The 18,779-nt window shown below is 52.3% G+C and overlaps 1 protein-coding gene across 1 annotated transcript; it reads left to right on the plus strand.

Annotated features, from left to right (window-relative positions):
• Positions 1 to 2,636: 2,636 nt before the first annotated feature.
• BPIFB6 (BPI fold containing family B member 6) lies at positions 2,637 to 14,661 on the plus strand. The gene is made up of 15 exons (XM_004746629.3): positions 2,637 to 2,733; positions 3,999 to 4,083; positions 4,771 to 4,875; positions 5,348 to 5,497; positions 5,653 to 5,716; positions 6,139 to 6,199; positions 6,993 to 7,084; positions 8,062 to 8,238; positions 9,289 to 9,342; positions 9,744 to 9,917; positions 10,909 to 10,976; positions 12,416 to 12,461; positions 13,259 to 13,322; positions 13,755 to 13,831; positions 14,450 to 14,661. Exons 1-15 carry the CDS (start codon positions 2,637 to 2,639, stop codon positions 14,480 to 14,482), a joined length of 1,347 nt encoding a protein of 448 aa, XP_004746686.1. The 3' UTR covers positions 14,483 to 14,661.
• The last annotated feature ends 4,118 nt before the right edge of the window (positions 14,662 to 18,779 follow it).

Raw genomic sequence — 18,779 nt, forward strand, 5'->3', positions numbered from 1 at the left:
CATCTGCAGGCTATCCCTGGGCTCAGCAAGGTAAGGACAGGCCCCATCCGTGGAAATCTCCCCAGACGGTGTCATCTCCAGCTCTGTCATTTTACAGATGAGAAGAGGCCCAGAGAGAAGGGACTTGCCTGAGATCACAACAAGTGGGTGGAAGGTCAGGGCTTGGATCAATGTCCCGACCCCTGCCTGGATCCCCCCCACCCCCAACAGGAAGCCACTGAAATTTTCAGATGCTGCAGGACTTAGGCAAGATGGAGACAGAAGATCCAAGGGGCCTCGCTGGGCTCTGAGGCTGAGGGAAGACCGTGGAGATCCTGCTTTGCAGGATCTCAGAGCTGAGCTGGGGCAACAGGGGCAGAGAGAGGGAGGAAGGGACTTCAGTTGGAGGAAAACATGTGAGCAGAGGATGGGGTGCGGACCGCTGGAGACACTCATCTTCAGTAGGATGGATTAAGACAGTCAATTTCAAGCTGCAATCTTTGAGACTGGGGCTGTTTGTCTCTTCCTCCTGGTGGAGGAGACGAAGGCTGAAATTAGGACTTGAGGATGAGCAGGCTGTGGATTGGGGCAAGGAAGGGCATTCTAAAGGAAGAACAGCCGAGGCAAAGGACAAACAAAGCCAGAAACAAAACCTTAGCATTGACTGTCCCAGAAACACTCACACAACCCTGTTACCCCAAGCTGCTTATCCCCCAAGTAGGCTTTTCATTTTTAAAAAAAGATTTTATTGATTTATTTGAGAGGGAGAGAGCATGCACCACAGAGAGCACAAGTAGAAGGGAAGGACAGAGGGAGAGGGAAAGGTAGACGCCCCACCGAACAGAGACCCTGATGCGGGACTCGATGCGAAACTCAGTCTCAGGACCCTGAGATCATAACCCGAGCTGAAGGTAGACGCTTAACCCCCTGAGCCACCCAGGCGTTCCCTACCGAGTGGCCTCAATACCTGGCAATAGTGCTGGCCTGGGCATGAGAGACTGAGGTGGGCTGTCTTGGGGCTGGGAGGTGGGGTTGGGGCCGGAGGAGACCTTCACCAAGCCCCTTCCTGCTAGGTCACCCTGACATTGAACTTCACAATAACTCTGGGGATTTTCAAAGAGGCTCGGCCTTGAGCATGCAGGTACCCCACACATGCCCGTGGCACATGAGTGTGTGTGTTTACAGACGTCGAGGAAACACTAAGACTGATTTTGTTTAAGCCCAGAGAGAGCTTTAAAAATTGAATGAGAGACTATGGTTAGTGCTGTGAAGTGTGTAAACCTGGTAATTCACAGACCTGTACCCCTGGGGCTAATAATACATTATATGTTAATAAAAAAAATTTTTTTTAAATGTTTAAAAATTGAATGAGAGAGAAAGAGATTAGATTCTGATTTAGCAAATGTTGATTGTAGGCCTGAATGGTCTTCCTGGCGTTTTAAAAGCTGGCTGCTTCTCATCATTCAGGTCTCAGTCTCAATATCCCCGTCTCAGCAGGGGGGTCTTCCCTGACCCTCCCAGCCCTCATGCCCCGAGAGAGCATACACACACACACGCACAAGCAGATGCACACACATGCACACGCACACACACGCACACAGCCCCCTCCACACACATGCACGCACGCATGCACGCACTCTATCCCATTCTATTGCTTCTCTTTAAGATTCAGGAGGAGTAGGACTATCTCTGCCATGTGTACCTTGTGGCCTGGTCTGCCTAGCACATAACAGACACTCAGTAAATGTGAGGTAAATGAATGAATCCAGGTATGGGCTCTGGCCGGGGAGGCAGCTCCAGTAGGCGCCCACCTCTGTGGGTCCGTGGAGCCCCCAGTGGTAGAGCCTGATGTTAGCAGGAGTCCAGCTGGAACTCCCCGTCTCTGGGTGACTCAAGCCAGGCGCCACGGTCCCTTTTTAAATCTGCTCGTCCACAGCTCAAACCTGAAATAAACACTTGCCCTCTGCTTGGGAGAATTTCAGGTCTCGGTAAGTAAGAGGGTGGAATTTCTGGGGGTCCGGGGTTGGGGTGAAGCTTTTCTGGAAACCTTGAAGGGCCCGGGGAGGTCCTTATTCAGTTCTCTACTCACTGCCTATCAGACCTGTGTGTTTGCCTCAGTTTCCTTTCTGGTGTGGTAATATCTCAAGGGACCTTAAGGAGCTGTGAGTTGAGATTTCTGGAAGTGAGATTGAGCCAAAGGAAGTGGGGGATGCCATTGACTGTAGTATCAGGATTGGGGGAGCAGAGGGTTCCCCCATTCCCATACCATGGTGGGAGTTCCCCATCCCCTCTGCGGCCCTGGCATTGCCTGGCACTGAGCTGCCCTTGAACTTATGAAAAACAGCAGCTGAAGCCCCCCACCAACCCCATAATGCAGGCTGGTCAGAATATATCATGCCCACAGATGGGGAAACTGAGGCCTAGACAAGGGAAGTGACCTTCCTGGGGTGCCCCTGAGGCTCTGTGTTTAATCTGGACACTTTTGGACCCCTCTGGAAGTCAGCAATGAGGTTTGTGGAACTGGCTAGAGTTCAAAGGCTCCTGGACCCCCAAGACCATCCAGGGGGCCTGTTCTCTTTTGGAACATGGGAGGCCCCCAGGGCAACTGGGGCCTGGGGGGCTGCAACCAACTGCGGACCTGTGGCACAGGTGGAGCCATGATGCAGATCCTGTTTCTGGCCCTCTGCGGCCTGCTGACCCATACCCGAGCAGACCCTGGGGCACGGCTGCGGCTGGGCATGGACATCATGAACCGCGGTGAGCTGGCGAGCGGGGCTCGGGGCTGGGGGCAGGTGGGGCGTGGTGACCGCTCCTGTTTGCACGGCCTTGAGCATCCCACGATCCTCAAAATAAAAGTTAACGGCAATGATATTATTCCTCCATTTGGCTGAGGAAGAAACTGAGACCCAGAGAAAATAGGGTGACTTGTCCAGGGTCCCTCCACAAGTTGGAGGCAGAGCTGGAAACCCTGCTTCCCCAGAGACTCTCCAGACCCTGACAGCAGGCCTGGGGCCATAAGAGGATTGTGGGGAAGACAGACCGGAGCCAAAGCCCAGCTCTGCCAACAATTTGCTGTGTGACCTCAGGCAAGGTGTTACTGCTCTGTGTTAGGGTCTACTCCTCCATAAACTTAAAATGTAAAGAAATGTGAAATCGGGTGACCAGTCCTTACAATGAAGTGTGAGTTTACACTCTCCTGGGGTACCTTTAGTAAAAGTTACTTGCCACCTCCTAGCTCCACGATGTCAGGGGAAATGAAGTCACGTGCTGCTGCAAAGAGCTGATGACAATTCCTCCGGCTCTGTCTTCGTCCCCTTTCTGGGAATCAGTCTCTGACTGGGGGCTGGGACCCCCAGTGGGGAACCAGCAGCATCTGCATCTTTAATAAGCTCTCAGATGCTCCCTCGTCACGCAGCTTTGAGGGTGGCTGGGCCACAGGATAAAGTCAATACTCTAGCCTGGGGTTCGGACCTCCATGATATGCCCCCTGCAGACTGCTTCCTCCCTGTCCTGTCTGGCCCCTGCCCTCCAGCCTTGCTGAATTTTCTCACTCTTAACTCTCTATGCTACCTTCTTCCTCGCTTCTCGACTTATGCATTTTTCATGGACTAGCCTTCAAAGTCTCTGCCTCCTAGTGAAAATTCCTATCCCTCCTTCAAGAACCAGCTGATGGGGCACCTCCCCTTGGAAGCCTTCCCCAGCTCTTCTCCTCCTGGAACAAACCCCTCCTGCGGTTCCTCCAACTGTCTGCATACTATGGATAGCTCTTGTCACTTGTTACTGTCATTGCTGGTGACTGCTGCGTGAGGCTGAGGAGGACAGGGGCCAGGTGTGGCTCTTCTCTGAGTCTCCCCATCACCCAGCCCAGGGCGGGGCACAGGGACTGTGGGCACAGTGTTGTGCCACTTGTGAGTGGCCTATGCCTGGGATGTCTGAGAGGTTGGCTCCAGACAGGAAAGCAGTGGGGAGCCCCGCTAAGCATCTCTCTGTGACACCCCCCCACACCCTGTCCCATCCAGAGGTGCAGAGTGCCATGGATGAGAGCCACATCCTGGAACAGATGGCAGCTGAGGCAGGCAAGAAGCCCATCAAGGGCATCACCAAGTGAGTAGGGGATGGGCTTTGGGGGTGGCAGGGCAGAGGGTGGTGGGGAATGCTGTGTCCAGGACCTGAGAGGGCAGAAGGGAGAGGAGCCTACCTGGGATGTGCTGGGGAAGATGGACTCTGAGCACTCTGCACTGAGCTGGAAATAGACGGTGACCAATTAGCAGCGTCTGCTGAGAGCTTGGGTCAGCAATGGTGGTGATGGAGGGTGTTAGATGAGCCACATCTTTGTTATCCTGGATCTCGACTGGTGGTTCTCAACCATGGGGGATTTTGCCTCCAAGGAACATTTAGCAATGTCGGGAAATAGCGATGCTGCTAAACATCCTATGAGACACAGGACAGCCCCCCACAACAAAGAATTATTCTGCCCAAAATGCCAACAGTGATGCCATTGGCAAACCTCCCCATCTTGCCAGTGGGGAAGCTGAAGCCCCCAAAGAGGAAGGGTACAGCCCAAGGTCACACAGCCAAGTGTCCTGATTCACACATGGCAAGTACTGTGTACAAACAGTTTCCAGGCTTTCCATCTCACGATGGCCCCATGACGCAGGCTTATCCCTGTGACAGGATGGGGGCGGGGGGCGGTTACCCAAGAGTTCCAGACATGGTTGTGGAGGAACAGGGTTCAGGGCCTGGGTTTCAACAGTCGGGTTCTCATTGCTGTGGATGTCTGACCCCTCCCAGTGTGAAAGTGAAGGATGTGCAGCTGCCTGTCATCACCTTGAACTTCATCCCTGGCGTGGGTATCTTCCAGTGTGTGTCCACCGGCATGACCATCACTGGCAAGAGGTGAGGATGGCAGAGGAGGGGAGGGGGAGAGGGGCATGCCCTTGTCTTACTCTTCTGTGTACATTTATTGAGTACCTACTGTGGACCGCCTGGGCGCTGTGCTCTGAGATGGGCATATCTGGTTCCTGCGTTGGGTGGGAACCAGACCTGAGCCTAGACGATCACAGACTGAGCGCTTAGCCTAGGACAGAGGAAGCACTAGCAGTGTGAGGGCAATCAAAAAAGGCTTCGGGGAGATAATGATAGCTGAGGAGGGTTTTATAGGTTGTGTAGGAATTCCCCAAAGCAAGAGGGAAGAGGAAGACTGGTTTTGTGACCTTGAGCAGGTCCCATCCTCTTTTCTGTCCTGTGGGGGTGGTGCCTCTGACCCTTTCCCCCTCCCAGAGTTGCTGAGACTGAGAGCAAAGATGAGACAAGGATAGTGGCTGCAGTGGCATAGCTGTCCATGATGCCTGCTTGCCCGCCCCTCCAGCTTCATGGGCGGGAACATGGAGATCATCGTGGCTCTGAACATCACAGCCACCGACCGGCTTCTGCAGGATGAGGAAACGGGCCTCCCCGTGTTTAAGAGCGAGGGCTGTGAGATCATCCTGATCAGCGTGAAGACCAACATGCCTAGCAAGTGAGGGACTCCGTGGCTGGGGAGGTGGGTGGGGTCCACGGTGCCGCCCCTGCCCTCTGTCCCGCTCCCGGAGTCACTCCCTTTGTCGTGTCCCTGTATGACTCCTGTACCTAACTGCCTACCGTCTATGCCCTGTCCCCATCCTCTGTGTCCAGCATGCTGCCTAAGGTTGTCAACAAGTTCCTGGACAGCACGCTACACAAAGTTCTTCCGAGCCTGGTGAGTGCCTGGAGCAAGCCTCCACCCGCACCCACATCCAGGGCAGTGCTCGGACCAGGGCTGGAAAATGCCTTTTCTCTCGAGTGCCACTCCAACTGACTGAGGAGGACTCTGAGGCTATGGCTGCCTCAGGGGGAAGAAGTGCTTTGATCATCTAGTGATGTCTGCCATGAGCACAGAAGGAGGAATGCTTACCATTTGCTGGGGGACCAGTCCTTGCTGATTCTGCAGACTGTGGTTCGGAGCTTGGGACTCTAGCCCAGGCTCTGCCACTAACTTTCTGTGTGACTTGGGGCCTCGGTTTCCCCTCCAGTCCCTGTCCTTCCAGGACTCTTGGGTCTCCCCATGGAGTACCATTCAGCTGTGAGGAATGAGGTCCTCCATGCCGGGGCCCCCTCAGCCCAGCGCCTTTCTGCTTCCAGATGTGTCCAGCCATCGACGCGGTCCTGGTGTACGTGAACAAAAAGTGGGCCACCCTGAATGGTGAGTGGCCCCAGCCATGCCTTGCTCCCACATGGGGACATCTGGATGGCTGGATTTGGCAGCCTTTATTCCCCATTCAAGCACCTTTTCCAAGCCCAGCCTTGGGACAGAAGAGGTCTAAGGTCTCGGTCTAAGGTCTACCCCCCTACTGTCCAGATGGGAAACCTGAGGGCCTGAGGGACTCTGGGATTTTTGTCTCAGCCTTCCATCCAATGTTCTATCCATGACCCCCAATACTGCAAGGACAGCAGTCATGGTGGGCTCTTCCACAAACCTCGCACCCTGCATAGTAATCCTATAGTGATGATACCTGACTCTTTCCTCTGCCCCTGGGGATCTATGGCATCTGCTATCTCAGGGTTCATGGGGTTTGTTAGTGGGGTGAGAGGAAAACCCAATGGCTGGGAATGAAGAAAACTGGCCCATGTGCTCAGCAGCATGGCCTGGGACACTTTACTCCTCTGAGCCTCAGTCTACACATCTATAAAACAGGGCCAAGAACCCTGATCACACCAGTCTGTTGTGGGAACTGAGCCACAACAGCCCTCAGGAAACTCTCAAGTTCTGTGGCCACAGAGTGATGCAAGGGAGCGGGATTTCCAGGCCAGCCACCACTGGCTCTATTCTACAGATGAAGTTACTGAGGCCCAGAGATGCTAAGCAACTTGCCTTGGGTGACACAGAGGGCCAAGGCCTCTAGTACCTGGGCCAGCTCAGATAGCAGCTGGCTGATGCCAGCATCTATGACCTGCCCCTAGTTCGACCCTCTCTGAGTAGAACCCTTCTTGCACAGCCCCGATGCCCGTGGGCCAGATGGGCACGATCAAATATGTCCTGACGTCCATGCCGACCACCACGGCCAGCTCCGTCCAAGTAGACTTCAGCGTAAGTGCCAGGGGACCCCCCAGGGTCTGGGATCTCACCAGCCTGCTTCTGCTGGGGAGGTGGCTGGACTGGGCTGTGGAGGTTTGGAGGGTCCTTCTGGCTCTGGCAGACCAAGCCCACCAGGAGAGTGTTCCCTGACACTGAAGCTTTCTCCCTCTCTCTGCTCTCAACATGAATCCTGAGTCCTGAGCTGACTCCCAGGACTGCTGACCCCACACTCACACCTTCTGAAGGTTGTCTGCTTCTTGCAAAGAGTGGCTCACCCAGTTGTACCCATGGGAACACGGGGGCCAGGTGGTGGGGGAGACAGGACTTGGGTCTCACTGGGAGTTGGTGGCAGAGGTGGGTCTCCAGAACTCCAGGTGCCTCTTCCTGGATTGGGAAGAAAAACCCCGCAACATCATCTTCTCGTGAAGCCTTCCTCTGGTGCGGTGCTCCCAGGCCTTGTGTTGTTTGCCACTCACTTCCTTCTGAGTATAAGCAGAAAGCATGTCTACATCAACGAGAGCTCCAGTCAGATTAACTGGGGTTATTTAAGCAATCCCATGAGTGACCACCTGTGGCTTAGTGATTGATCCTTTATCCTCAAGGCCTCAGTTTACCCATCTGTACCCTAGGAGGATAGCCTGCTCTTGGCCCTACCATCTAGTGACTTGCTGACTTGAGGGCTGGTTTGGCACCACTTAGTTTGGAGGACGGAGTCTTTTTTTCTTTTTTTAAAGATTTATTTATTTATTTGACAGATCACAAGTAGGCAGAGAGGCAGGCAGAGAGAGAGAGAGGAAGGGAAGCAGGCTCCCTGCTGAGCAGAGAGCCTGATGCAGGGCTCGATCCCAGGACCCTGGGATCAGGACCAGAGCTGAAGGCAGAGGCTTTAACCTACTGAGCCACCCAGGCGCACCAAGGAGGATAGTCTTTTTCCCAGCCACAGTCCTTCATGGCCAAGGCCGAGCATCTCTCTCCCTGCTGTCCCACAGCCTACAGTGCAACAGCAAGGGGGCAACACCATCCAGCCTGCCAACGCTGGGGAGGCCTTTGAGTTCCCTGAAGGCTATGCTGAAGGCTCCTCACAGCTGCTGCTCTCGGCCACCTTCCTCACCGCAGAGCTGGCCCTTCTGCAGAAGTCGTTCGATGTGAATGTCCATGATATGAAGGTGAGCTGCCCTGTAATGACAGTCCCTGCTTGGTGTGTCTGTTCTGAGAATTATCCTGGGGCTGGGGAAAGCACCAAGACTGGAGTTGCCGGGACTGATTTGGGTCTCTATCATCAGTGTGCCCCAGCACCAACCATCTCTCTGTCCACGTAACCACATCTACTCATCCGTCCGTCCAACTGTCCATGCAACCAAGCATTTATAGATCAACCTACAAGTCTCATGCTCTGGCCATCCATCCACATTTTCTTATCCAGTCATCAGCCCCTTGTCCATCCATCTCACCGTCATGTATTCCTGCCCTAGACTCTATCCATCCAGCCGCCATCCAACCACAGGGTCTGATACTACCAAAGAAGTGAGTCTATATCTGTCCTTCGCCACCCAAACACCCATCTACCTACCCAACTCTCCATTATCCAGCCTCCTACTCATCTGGACATTCATCCATCTTTCCATCCATCACCGCTGATCCGTCAATTCATCATCCCATCCATACACCCTCCATCCATCCATGTACCTTCTCATCCATTCTACCACCTATCAATCCATTCCTTATCCACTCTACCTTCCATTTATCAGACCACCCCACATCTTCTTACCTACCCATCTTCCTATCCATCATTCCTTTCATCCCTCCACCCACCCCATCCACCTGCTCATTTATTATTCATTCTCTTGCATAACGGCTCATCCGTCCATCCACGAATCCATTCAGCACTCATTTGTTGATCCATTTCCCCATTCATCCACGCACCCACAAGTCCGTCCACCCACCCTCCTCTCATGCATCACATCCATCCATTCTACATCTGTCTGCCAGTTTTTCATCCAATATTTTCTCAGCATCTCACCTTATGCGAAGAGCCATGGACATTGGGTCATGTAAGCCACAATCTGGGCTACCCGGGAGCTCCTTATCTACTTAATCACAGGGTGATAATACGCAGGAGGGAACCACAGAGGGCTTACCTTATAGACTCAGAGGAGGTGTCTGTTCAGAAGGACAGGGGAAGACTTCAGTAATCTTAACCTTGATTTATTTTGTAGATTGGTCAACTGCCCCCACAAACCACGAAGACCCTGGCTGGCTTCATCCCTAAAGTGAGTGCCCTGACTGCCCATGATCTCCCTATTTCCCTGCTCTGTTCTCCAGTTGAAGGGAACAAGAGATTTGGGAGGCAGACTTTCAAGGTCACATTTCTCTTGTCTGATATAGAATCATCCTGACTTCTCCATAAAGTACTCTTTGGGTCTAGCATAGAAAGAGCTCAGGTTTTGTGGGTTATACTTTCTATGTCTAATAAGAAAGAGCCAGACTGCTTGTTTTGTTTCTTTTATTTCCCGGTAGACATGCATGTCATGTTTTCTGTGCATGCATGCCCTTGCATGTCATGTTTTCTGTGTCCAGGGTACTAATCACCCACTTCATGATGGACTCCTGGTTTCAGCTGAAGCCACCCATCTGAGGGTGGGCCTTGAGGGGAGTGTCCTGGTTTCTGTAGGTAACTAAGGCTTATCCCAAGCCGAAGCCCTTGGTGACCCAGATCAGGATAAACAAGCCCCCCAAGATCACCATGGAGACAGGCAATAGCCTACTGCACCTCCACGGCACCCTGGAGATGTTTGCTGTTCGGCGGCGGGGCAAGGCTCCCGTATCCCTCTTTCTCCTGGAAAGTGTGAGTATAATCTCTTTCCCACTTAAGCCCCACTTTATGGATATTCAAGGCTGCAGTGTAGGATTTTAGTTGATAGCCAAGTAATATATTGACATATCCTTAATTAATCCCAATTATGTGATCCTAACCTCCTGGGAGCTGTCACCTGGTATCTGATACTTGGCTCTGCCACTGAACCTTTGAATGGACAGAAAGATCAACAAACTGAGGGTCAACAGTTGGGTCCTTCCTTTCTCTCTCCTCCCTCCATGCCTATCTTCTTCCCCCCTTCCCTACCTCCTTTCCTTCCTCCAACATTCATTAGCATATACAAGGGCTGAAAAGGGCTCACCTAGGGAAATATAGGAGCCTAGGAAGTTCTCAAATCTAGTTGAGGAAATCACGGAGGACTTCCCAGAGGAGGTGATGCCTACACTATGTTTTCAAGGTTGAGCAGGAGCTGGCCACAGAAAGAGTTAAATGCTGGTGATAGAAGGTACCCCACGTAGATATAACAGGATGTGCAAAGGCTGGAGCAATAGCGTGGTGTGTGCAAGGACCTACAAGGTGTCAGATGTATTTATTTTATTTTATATAATTATTCAAGAGAGAGACAGACAGAGATAATGAGAAGAGAGCATGGGTAAGGAGGAGAGGGAGAAGCAGGCTCCCACTGAGCAGGGAACCTGACATGGGGCTCGATCTCAGGATCCTGGGATCATGACGTGAGCCAAAGGCAGATGCCCAACCAACTGAGCCACTCAAGTGCCCTGGTGCCAGATATTTTTAAGAGTCTAATCCTGGGGCAGGTACAGAGATGTTGAGGAACCTGGGCTGTGGGCAGGGGGAGACTACTAGATTCAGTTCCTGAAGGTGGGATGGGCAGAGAGGAAGACCCCTGCTTTGCCATGGCAATGATGCAGGGAAGGTGGTGGAGCCCCTGGGTTTTACCAGCCCTTAAGGGGCACCCACTGCCTTCTCCCTGCTTTTGTCCCCTTCTGCCGCCTGCCAGCACTTCAACCTGAAAATCCAGTACTCTGTTCGTGAGAACCGTCTGCAGATGGTCACCTCTCTGAACAGGTAGGATTCTGCTGCCTGTGCTGGTGTCCTTGTTCCCCTGCACGGGCATTACCACAAGTGCTTGGTTTTTCTGCTCCAGGGTCTCCCTCTGATCCATCCAGCATGACCCACACTGCCAGGCTGCTCTGGTCACCATCTCTCTTCTAGAATCCTCAATAGCTCCCCATTATTTGCATGATCTTCTCCCAAATCTTAGCCTGGCACTCAAGGCTCATCTCAAATTCTCCCACCACTGCTTCTGCTCTTCTAGGCTCTTGCACAGTGAGTCTGATCGTGGGTCCATGTCCCCTTTTCCATTAATAAGCTTTTGCCCATGTCATCCAAATGCCACCTGCCTCCTGGCATCCACCATAAATGCCACCTCTTCCTGGAAGCCTGTCCTTCTACTACCAATAGCTAACATTAATAGAGCTCTGTCTGTATGTGAAGCACTGGCTCCAACGTTATATTCATTATCCTACTTCAACACCGTAGTCTTCCTCCTTACTTTTTACATTTGACTTAATCTTGGATCTGACTTTTATCAGGCCAAGATTCTTTCGGTGCCAGAGACAATTCCAACTTAACTGGCTAAGCCCAAAAGAGAATCTTCGGGCTCACATCATTGAAAACTCTAGGGGTAGATCTTAATTTCTTACTTTCAGGCATGGCTGGATCTTAGGTACACAAAGTCCTCAGGATCTCCCTCCTCCCTTGATCTTTACTGTCCACTCTGTTGGCTGAATTCTCAGGCAGCCTGTCCCTAGGTGGTGTCAAAGTGACCCCAACACCAAGAGAGGCCTCTTGTCCAATGGGGGCTCAGTTCCAAGTTCAAGGCTGCTTCTCATTGGTTTAGCATGGATCACATCACCAGTCGGAAACTAGCCACTGATGTCAGAGATGAAATGTTCTGATTGGTAAGGTCCGGGTCGTGCTCACCCTAGGACTCTGAATGCCTTGGAATGAGAGTGGAAAATGGGAGGTCTGCTACTGAATAGAGAATAGAACTTGGGAAGACAAAATCAGATGACTGTCACGGGTGCCATCATGTATTAGTGCTTATTGGAGGCTGTGCAGGGAGGGGGTCATGTGAAGGGTCTTAATCCTATGCCCTGCAGGGATGTGGGACTGATTTATTGGGCAACAAACCCTTGCATGCCTAGCATTGGGCAGGAGCATAGACATGGCTGGGAGTCCCAGAGGGAAGAGTCAGGACCCATGAGAAGAAGGAGTGGTTTGAGCTGTAGGAAACAAAATAGGCTGTAATGAAAGGAGAGGACTGCTCCGTCGTAGGTAGTATCCAAGTAGGGACTTACGAGCATCTGGTCTGAAGGCTGTATAGGGACTTCTGCATCAGGGAGGGTCTGTAGGTGTTGGAGATCCCCTTTATCCGTGGTCAGGAGCAGTAGCTCTGACTGCCCTGCCCACTCCTTGTCCCCTGCCCCTGCCACCCCATGCAGATTACTGAGCCTGTCACGGGAGTCCTCATCGATTGGTGCTTTCAATGTAAGTATCTCAAGTGCTTCTTTCTGGTCTGGTTTGAGGGCAAGACTGTGCTTGTTCTCCCTTGGCAGGGATGGCCCCTGAAATGGAGGCAGAAGGAATAGAGCAGCTCACGCTGGGGCTTGGGGAAGCTGGCTTTGCTGTGTGACCTTGGGAAATTCACGTAGCCTCGCTGAGTCCCTCTCCTCTTCTGGATAGAATTTAGACATCTCCGTGAATTGATTTTAATTACACTGTTGTGCATAGCAGCAGCCTGGTCTGGGTTGGTTGGCCCAGCTGTCATTTTTATTAGTCTCTGTAGCCTTAGGTCCTAGGACAGAACCTGACCAGTAGGCACCAATAATAATAATAACAACAATAGCACTTCCTAAACACTTACTCTGTGCTCTGTGCTCTACCCAAACTCACTGATCCCCTGGGCATAGGCACTATTATATTCCATTTTCACAGATGGAGAAACTGAGGTACAGAGAGGTAGTGAATGAATGACTGATCAAAACTACTGAGTTTTCTGTAGGAGCAACATGAGACCCACAGGTCACCCTCTGTGTCCTCAATTCCTCCGTGCCTGCACCATGACCCAAGGCCCATCATGTCACTCAACAGGGGCTAACTGTATGCATTAGCATACAGTCAAACAGGGTCCTTCCAGTTTTGATGCTTGGTGAACAATTTGATGTCTCTAATATGCATTCCTGTGGCCCCCAGACGTGGCTGAAGTGAGGGCTGCAAAAATCTTTTGAACTGAGTTGAATCAAATGATGGGATGTGGGTGTTCTCTCTTTCTCTCTTACCCCCAGGAGAAGAAGTTGACTGGCTTCATTACTGATTATCTCCGAGAAGCGTACGTCCCAGTAGTCAACGGTGAGGGCTCCAGGGGGCTTTGATTTTACTGGTGTCAAGAAACACTGTAAGGAGGGGATGCCACCTTGGTGGTCTCAAATCCCCTTCACTGGCCCCAGATAAGGGAGGCAAAGAGAGAGTGGACTGTCACTGCCGGGTCTTTGAAGTTAATGGAGTCTGAATGTCACCTGTCTGGGGACAAAGGCCCCTTCCACAGTTTGGGATCCTCAGCTCTGGACCCCACACCATGAGTCAGATCTTGCCCCAGACCTGGGATGTGAGTACGCGGTGACCAGGCTTACATTCTCTATGCCACGCTGGCTGGCAGAGATCGTGAATCCGTCCCTGTGCTATTTCCCGCTACTCTGCTCCCAGTGGCCAAGGAGTGGCTTTAAGGAGTAATCAATTGACTGCAGAGTCATCAGCTCAAATGACTTTCACTGTGTTTCTCAGATGCGCTCCAAGTTGGGTTCCCACTTCCAGACCTTCTGGACATGGATTACAACCTGGCAGAGCTGAGCATAGTAGAGGTGAGTTAAGGAGCTAAGAAAAGCCGGGTCAGTCAGTACTTTTGGCCAGTGAATGATGAGCAAAAGCCTGCTTCTGTCAGCCTGGAGGGAGGAGGCCTGAGGAGGGCAGCGGCCATCAGTACAATCCTGCTGCTTTCCTGAACAAGAATCTCCTCCTCAGACCTAGGGCTCCCCTTGGCCAGGGGCTCCCCAGAAGGAAACTTGAGTCCTGCTACTTCCCTTCTCTAATACCTCTGGCAAATGACTTCACCTTTTTCTGTGGCTTAAAATAGGGCTGATAATATGGGTGTATCTACCTCAGAAAGAACTATTGAGATAATTCACCTAAAGGCATACAGTAAGTGCTTAATAAATATTAACTTTACACTGCATGCCAAGTATTTAATAGCAAGCATAAATGTATGTGTTTCTCATTTGACCTCTCCACTCTGGGAGGTAGGGATGCTGTCCCCACTCGATCACTGAGAAAACGGACACTTAGAGGTGCAAAGGGCCACAGGCAGGTCTAGGATATCCTTTGCTCCTACACACCACCCTGGCTTCCATTTTCTGGCCCCCAGCCCGAGCCATCCTGTGCGATGGTTCCCCGGCCCCACCGGTCCCTTTGCTTCCTTTCAGAATGCCCTGGTGCTGAACTTGAAGCTGAACTGACCAGGGCAGGTTTCGCCTGCTGGTTGCCCCCACGGACCCACCCAGCTGCGCCCCCTGGAGGAGCCCCCGAGTGGAGCCGGTGGGCCAGGGCCCCTTACTGCGAGTGGCCACCCTCTTTGACAAGGAGTGAGTGGGGCCGGCCTGGGCTGGGCCTTGGCAATAAATAGGAGAAAGCTCCTCACGAACATCTGATGGTTTGATCTCTTTATTTGTAGTAAAGTGACGCCTGCCTCTTCTTCCACTTCAGTGGGTTTTGGAGTGTAAGACTGGCTTGGAGTCTACAGGAACACTGGTCACAGCCTTCAGGGGCAGATGTGGGCATATAAGGAGCGCCTGCTGAATGCCATGCTCCAGACTTTACTTGTACTATCTCATTTCATCCACCCAATAACCCATGCAACTATGGCCATCTCCATTTTACAGATGGGGAAGCTGAGGCACAGGGCCAACTCCCTTCATGAGGTCACACATCTTAGCAAATGGCAAAGCCCCTCTCGGCCCATCTCAGCTGCTTACCCCAGATCTTGTGTTGAGGACGGCCCCATCCACAGGGAGCCTGCAGAAGCTCTCCCATGTCAGCCTCTGCAACCCTCACAACACCTGTGTGCGGATGGGAGGGTCCACTGTAGTGGTTTGAATGGGGTAGGAGCTCTGGTGTCCATCCTTGTCTGGGCGTCTGTGTGTTCCCGTGTACAGAGTCTGTGCGGGGGCGTTTCTATGTCTCACAGACAACACTCGCATGAGGATGGGCTCCCAGGATTTGCCGTATCTGCCCTGTCACCTCTTCCAAGACTGGCACGGCTACTGTTCTCTGCATGGTCTCCATTCACAAGTAAATGCTGTACACGTTCAATTTACACAAGGGTGTATGTCAAGTATATTTCAATTAAAAATAAATATAAAATAGAAAGTAAATGTATGTTTATACATAACAAAGTGAACAACGCATTTTAAAACAAGTCTGCTCTATATGGACCTTAAAAATCAGTGTCATTTGCTAGAATGTTAAAAAAAAAAATAATCATGACTTTGGGGGAAAAAAAATGTACATCAGGGGTGATCAGTTGGTGCTCCAGCCCCGAAAATTCCTGGGTTGGTAGCCATGGAGCTGTGTGTCTGGGCCTCAGTGCGTGTGTCTGTTAGGTTTTCTTTGTCTCCCAAGGGGTGAGTCTTTGTACGTGGGGCTCTGGGTGGGTCTGTGAGGGTGGGGGGCTCCATGTCTGTGGGTGGCATGGTGTGGCCAGAGGTCTGGTCGGGAGGCCAGCACTCCCAGAGCCTATGGGGCCCTGGCAGGTTCGCCCTGGCCCAGCCTGGCCTGGACTGACGCCACAGAGGAGGGACAGCCCTCCCCTGCCACAGTCCGGATGCCAGGGCTGTCTCCTCATCTCCCGTCCCAGGCCTAATCCCATTACCCATCATTTCCCCAAAGCCGGGACAATGGCAGCATTGAGGAAGGTCTGGCAGATCCAGAGGCCTGGGTGACCCAGCGCTGGCTGATACCCTACCCTGGGCATGCTAGAGACGTCCCTCCACTCCCCCAGACCGCCCTTGGATGTTCCGACAGTACACATACAGCCCCCTGAAGCCTCGCCGTCACCTTCCCCAGGCCAGTGCTCTGATGGAGAAATCAAGGCACATATCTGTGAGAGTCAGGAGGTCTGGTCTCCCCCCATGGTATGACTGGGGACATATTCTTTGGCCTTGGACAGGCCACAGCTCCTCTCTGGACTTCAGTGTTTCCATCTGGGAAATGAGAGAAAGGTCGGATGCTCTGACCTTAATCTGATTTCAACATTCTTTGAGTGGCCAGTTACCCCGGATTTACCCCTGGGCAGAAATGGGGTCTAAGCTGGCCAGGGGAGCCCTGTGATGTAACCCCACCTCCTTGGAAGGTAACGCTGGAGGTTCTCAGCCCATGGGCCCTACTCACCTTCCACTCTCTCCCAGCCCTACATGAACAAGTGGAAGCTCAGAGGGGTGACGTGACAGGCCCAAGGGTACACACGTGTGCAGCTGGGACGTGAACCCTGCCTGCCCACGTCTAAACCTCTTCCTTCCCCTGTTATGCCACACTCAGCAGTGGGACCCATCATTCTCCTGTAAGGAAATCCAGAGAAGGTGTGTGACTGGCTCGAGGTCACAGAGCAAGAAAGAAGCAAGTCTTTGACTCAGGTTTCTGACCCTGGGCCCACAGCTCTCAACTCAACTTGGCCTGCCAAGGAGCCCAGCCCTGGGAAGAGAAACACCACACAATGCTCCCCCAAATTTGCATCCACCCCAATCACCACCCATTCTGCCTTCTCCTGTCCCAGCCCACTTTCAATTCTGTGAAGACTTCCCAGGGATCTCGCCATCCCCGGGATTTCTCGGGCAGTCTGGGCACCCTTTCTTAATGCCCTAAAGTCCATTTCCAGGATATTTGTCCTCACAGCCAGACCGCTCGGGGGAGGGTGGGCACCTAATTTGCAGACGGGGAACTCGCAGCTCTGCAAGAGAAGTCACTGGACAGTCAGAGTCAGGTTTTGAACCCCAGAATTCTGGCTTCAGAGTCTTCACTCTAGGAGCTAATGCCTGTGGGTAGTTGGCCTCCTCAAGTCCACCCCCCCACTGCCACCTCCCTCCCCACTCTAATCCCTTCCTTGGCTCCCCATCACCCTCCCTGGGGCTCTCAATATGGCTGCCCATCAGATTGCCCTCAGAGGCTTGTTAGATCTGCCAGTTCCCAGGTCCCCCAGCCCTGCCCTGCTGGGTCACGGTGGCCAGGTAGGGCCTGGAGATATGTATTTTAATTCCCCCAAGGCAAACGCAATCTCTGACTTGGCTTGGGGGCCTGAGGTAGCTTACAGGTATCTGGGATCTGGATAATGTTTGGAAGGAGTTAGGAGAAGACAAGGCAGGCCAGATGCTAGGTAGCCCTTTCCTGCCTTCCAAGGGACCAAGCTGGGCAGTAGTTGTAATGGTGAGCGTTAGTCCCCCAGCCTGGCTGGACTTGCGTTGCAGGGCCCCAGGGGATGTCTGGGGAAGTCCAGGCGCCTCTCACAGGAGAAGGGAGAAACAAACTGTGGTATGTTCACAGAACAGAGTGGTAGAGAGCAAAGGGGAGCACATCACTGTGTCACACAACATGAATGAGTTTCAGAGACACGGAGCAGGAAACCGTGCCCACCCGTGACTCCATGCAGGGACCCTCGAGAGCACATGGAGCTCATCCCTTGTGTTGGATGTCAGGACTGTGGTCGCCCTTAATAGGCAACGACTTGGAGGGGACACAGGGGCTGCTGGAGTCTTCAATCAGTAATTATGCATCGAGCTGTAACTTAGGATCTGGGCCCTTCTCTGTATGTGCTTTCTAGTTGAATAAAAAGTTAATTTTAAAAAAGTGGTGCGATTGTGTCACCGGGCTCAGCGTCTGAAGTCATCAGGATGAATACCGTAAGGAGGGGTTCTGAGGCTATGGGGTGGGTGCGGCAAACACCGTCCCTCCTCTCCATCTCCCCAGGTAGTGGTTCTAGGCCCTGGGCAGGAGACAGACCCACAAACACCCAGAAACAAGGAAACAGATCTACGTGTCACAGACTCTGACAGAGGGAATCCCAGGCGGCTGTGGATCACAGCAGGCTTGGGGGTCAGGAGGGCTTCCTGGAGGAGGGGATGCCTGAGCCAGTACCTATAGAAGGATGACAAAACAATAGCCAAAGTCTCCTAAATCCATACAATAACCTGTAGGCTCCCATCGCCTCCTTGGCCATCTGTTTCCCACTGCCCTGCCCTTGGCCTTATGGGCTCTTCCCCAGATATACCCCCCGGCCCACCCCCTCTCCTCCTGGAGGTTAAAGGGGCACACCTGCGCCAATCGGAGACCTCCTCTGACTACCATATTGAAAGCTGCACCCATCCCTGCTTTATTCTTGTTATCAGCCTGTGCCTTTCTGGGTCATGGGTTTATCTGGTCCTTCCTCCAGAGCTACGCTGTCCAATAGGACAGGTGAGCGCTTGAAATGTGATGAGTCTAAATTTGGTGTGAGGTCAGTAGATTTTGCAGACATAATATGAGAAAAAGAGTATATGTCGTCTCATTAATAATTGTGTATTAAATGTTGAATGACAATATTTTGGATATATTGGGTTAAATAAACTGTGCTGTTAAAATGAATTCACTTGTTTCTTTTGACCTTTATAAAAACGTGGTGACTAGAACACGTGCATTCGTGTCGTGGTTATAGCGGTCACCTCCTTTGGGGTTGGGGTTTGCTCCTTCCGCTCATTTCTGGATCCCTGGTGCCCAACAAACAGTAGG

Source organism: Mustela putorius, unplaced genomic scaffold (genome assembly GCF_011764305.1).
Source record: "Mustela putorius furo isolate JIRA1106 unplaced genomic scaffold, ASM1176430v1.1 tig00000743_pilon_pilon_pilon, whole genome shotgun sequence".
In the NCBI taxonomy this organism is placed as follows: Eukaryota; Metazoa; Chordata; class Mammalia; order Carnivora; family Mustelidae; genus Mustela; species Mustela putorius.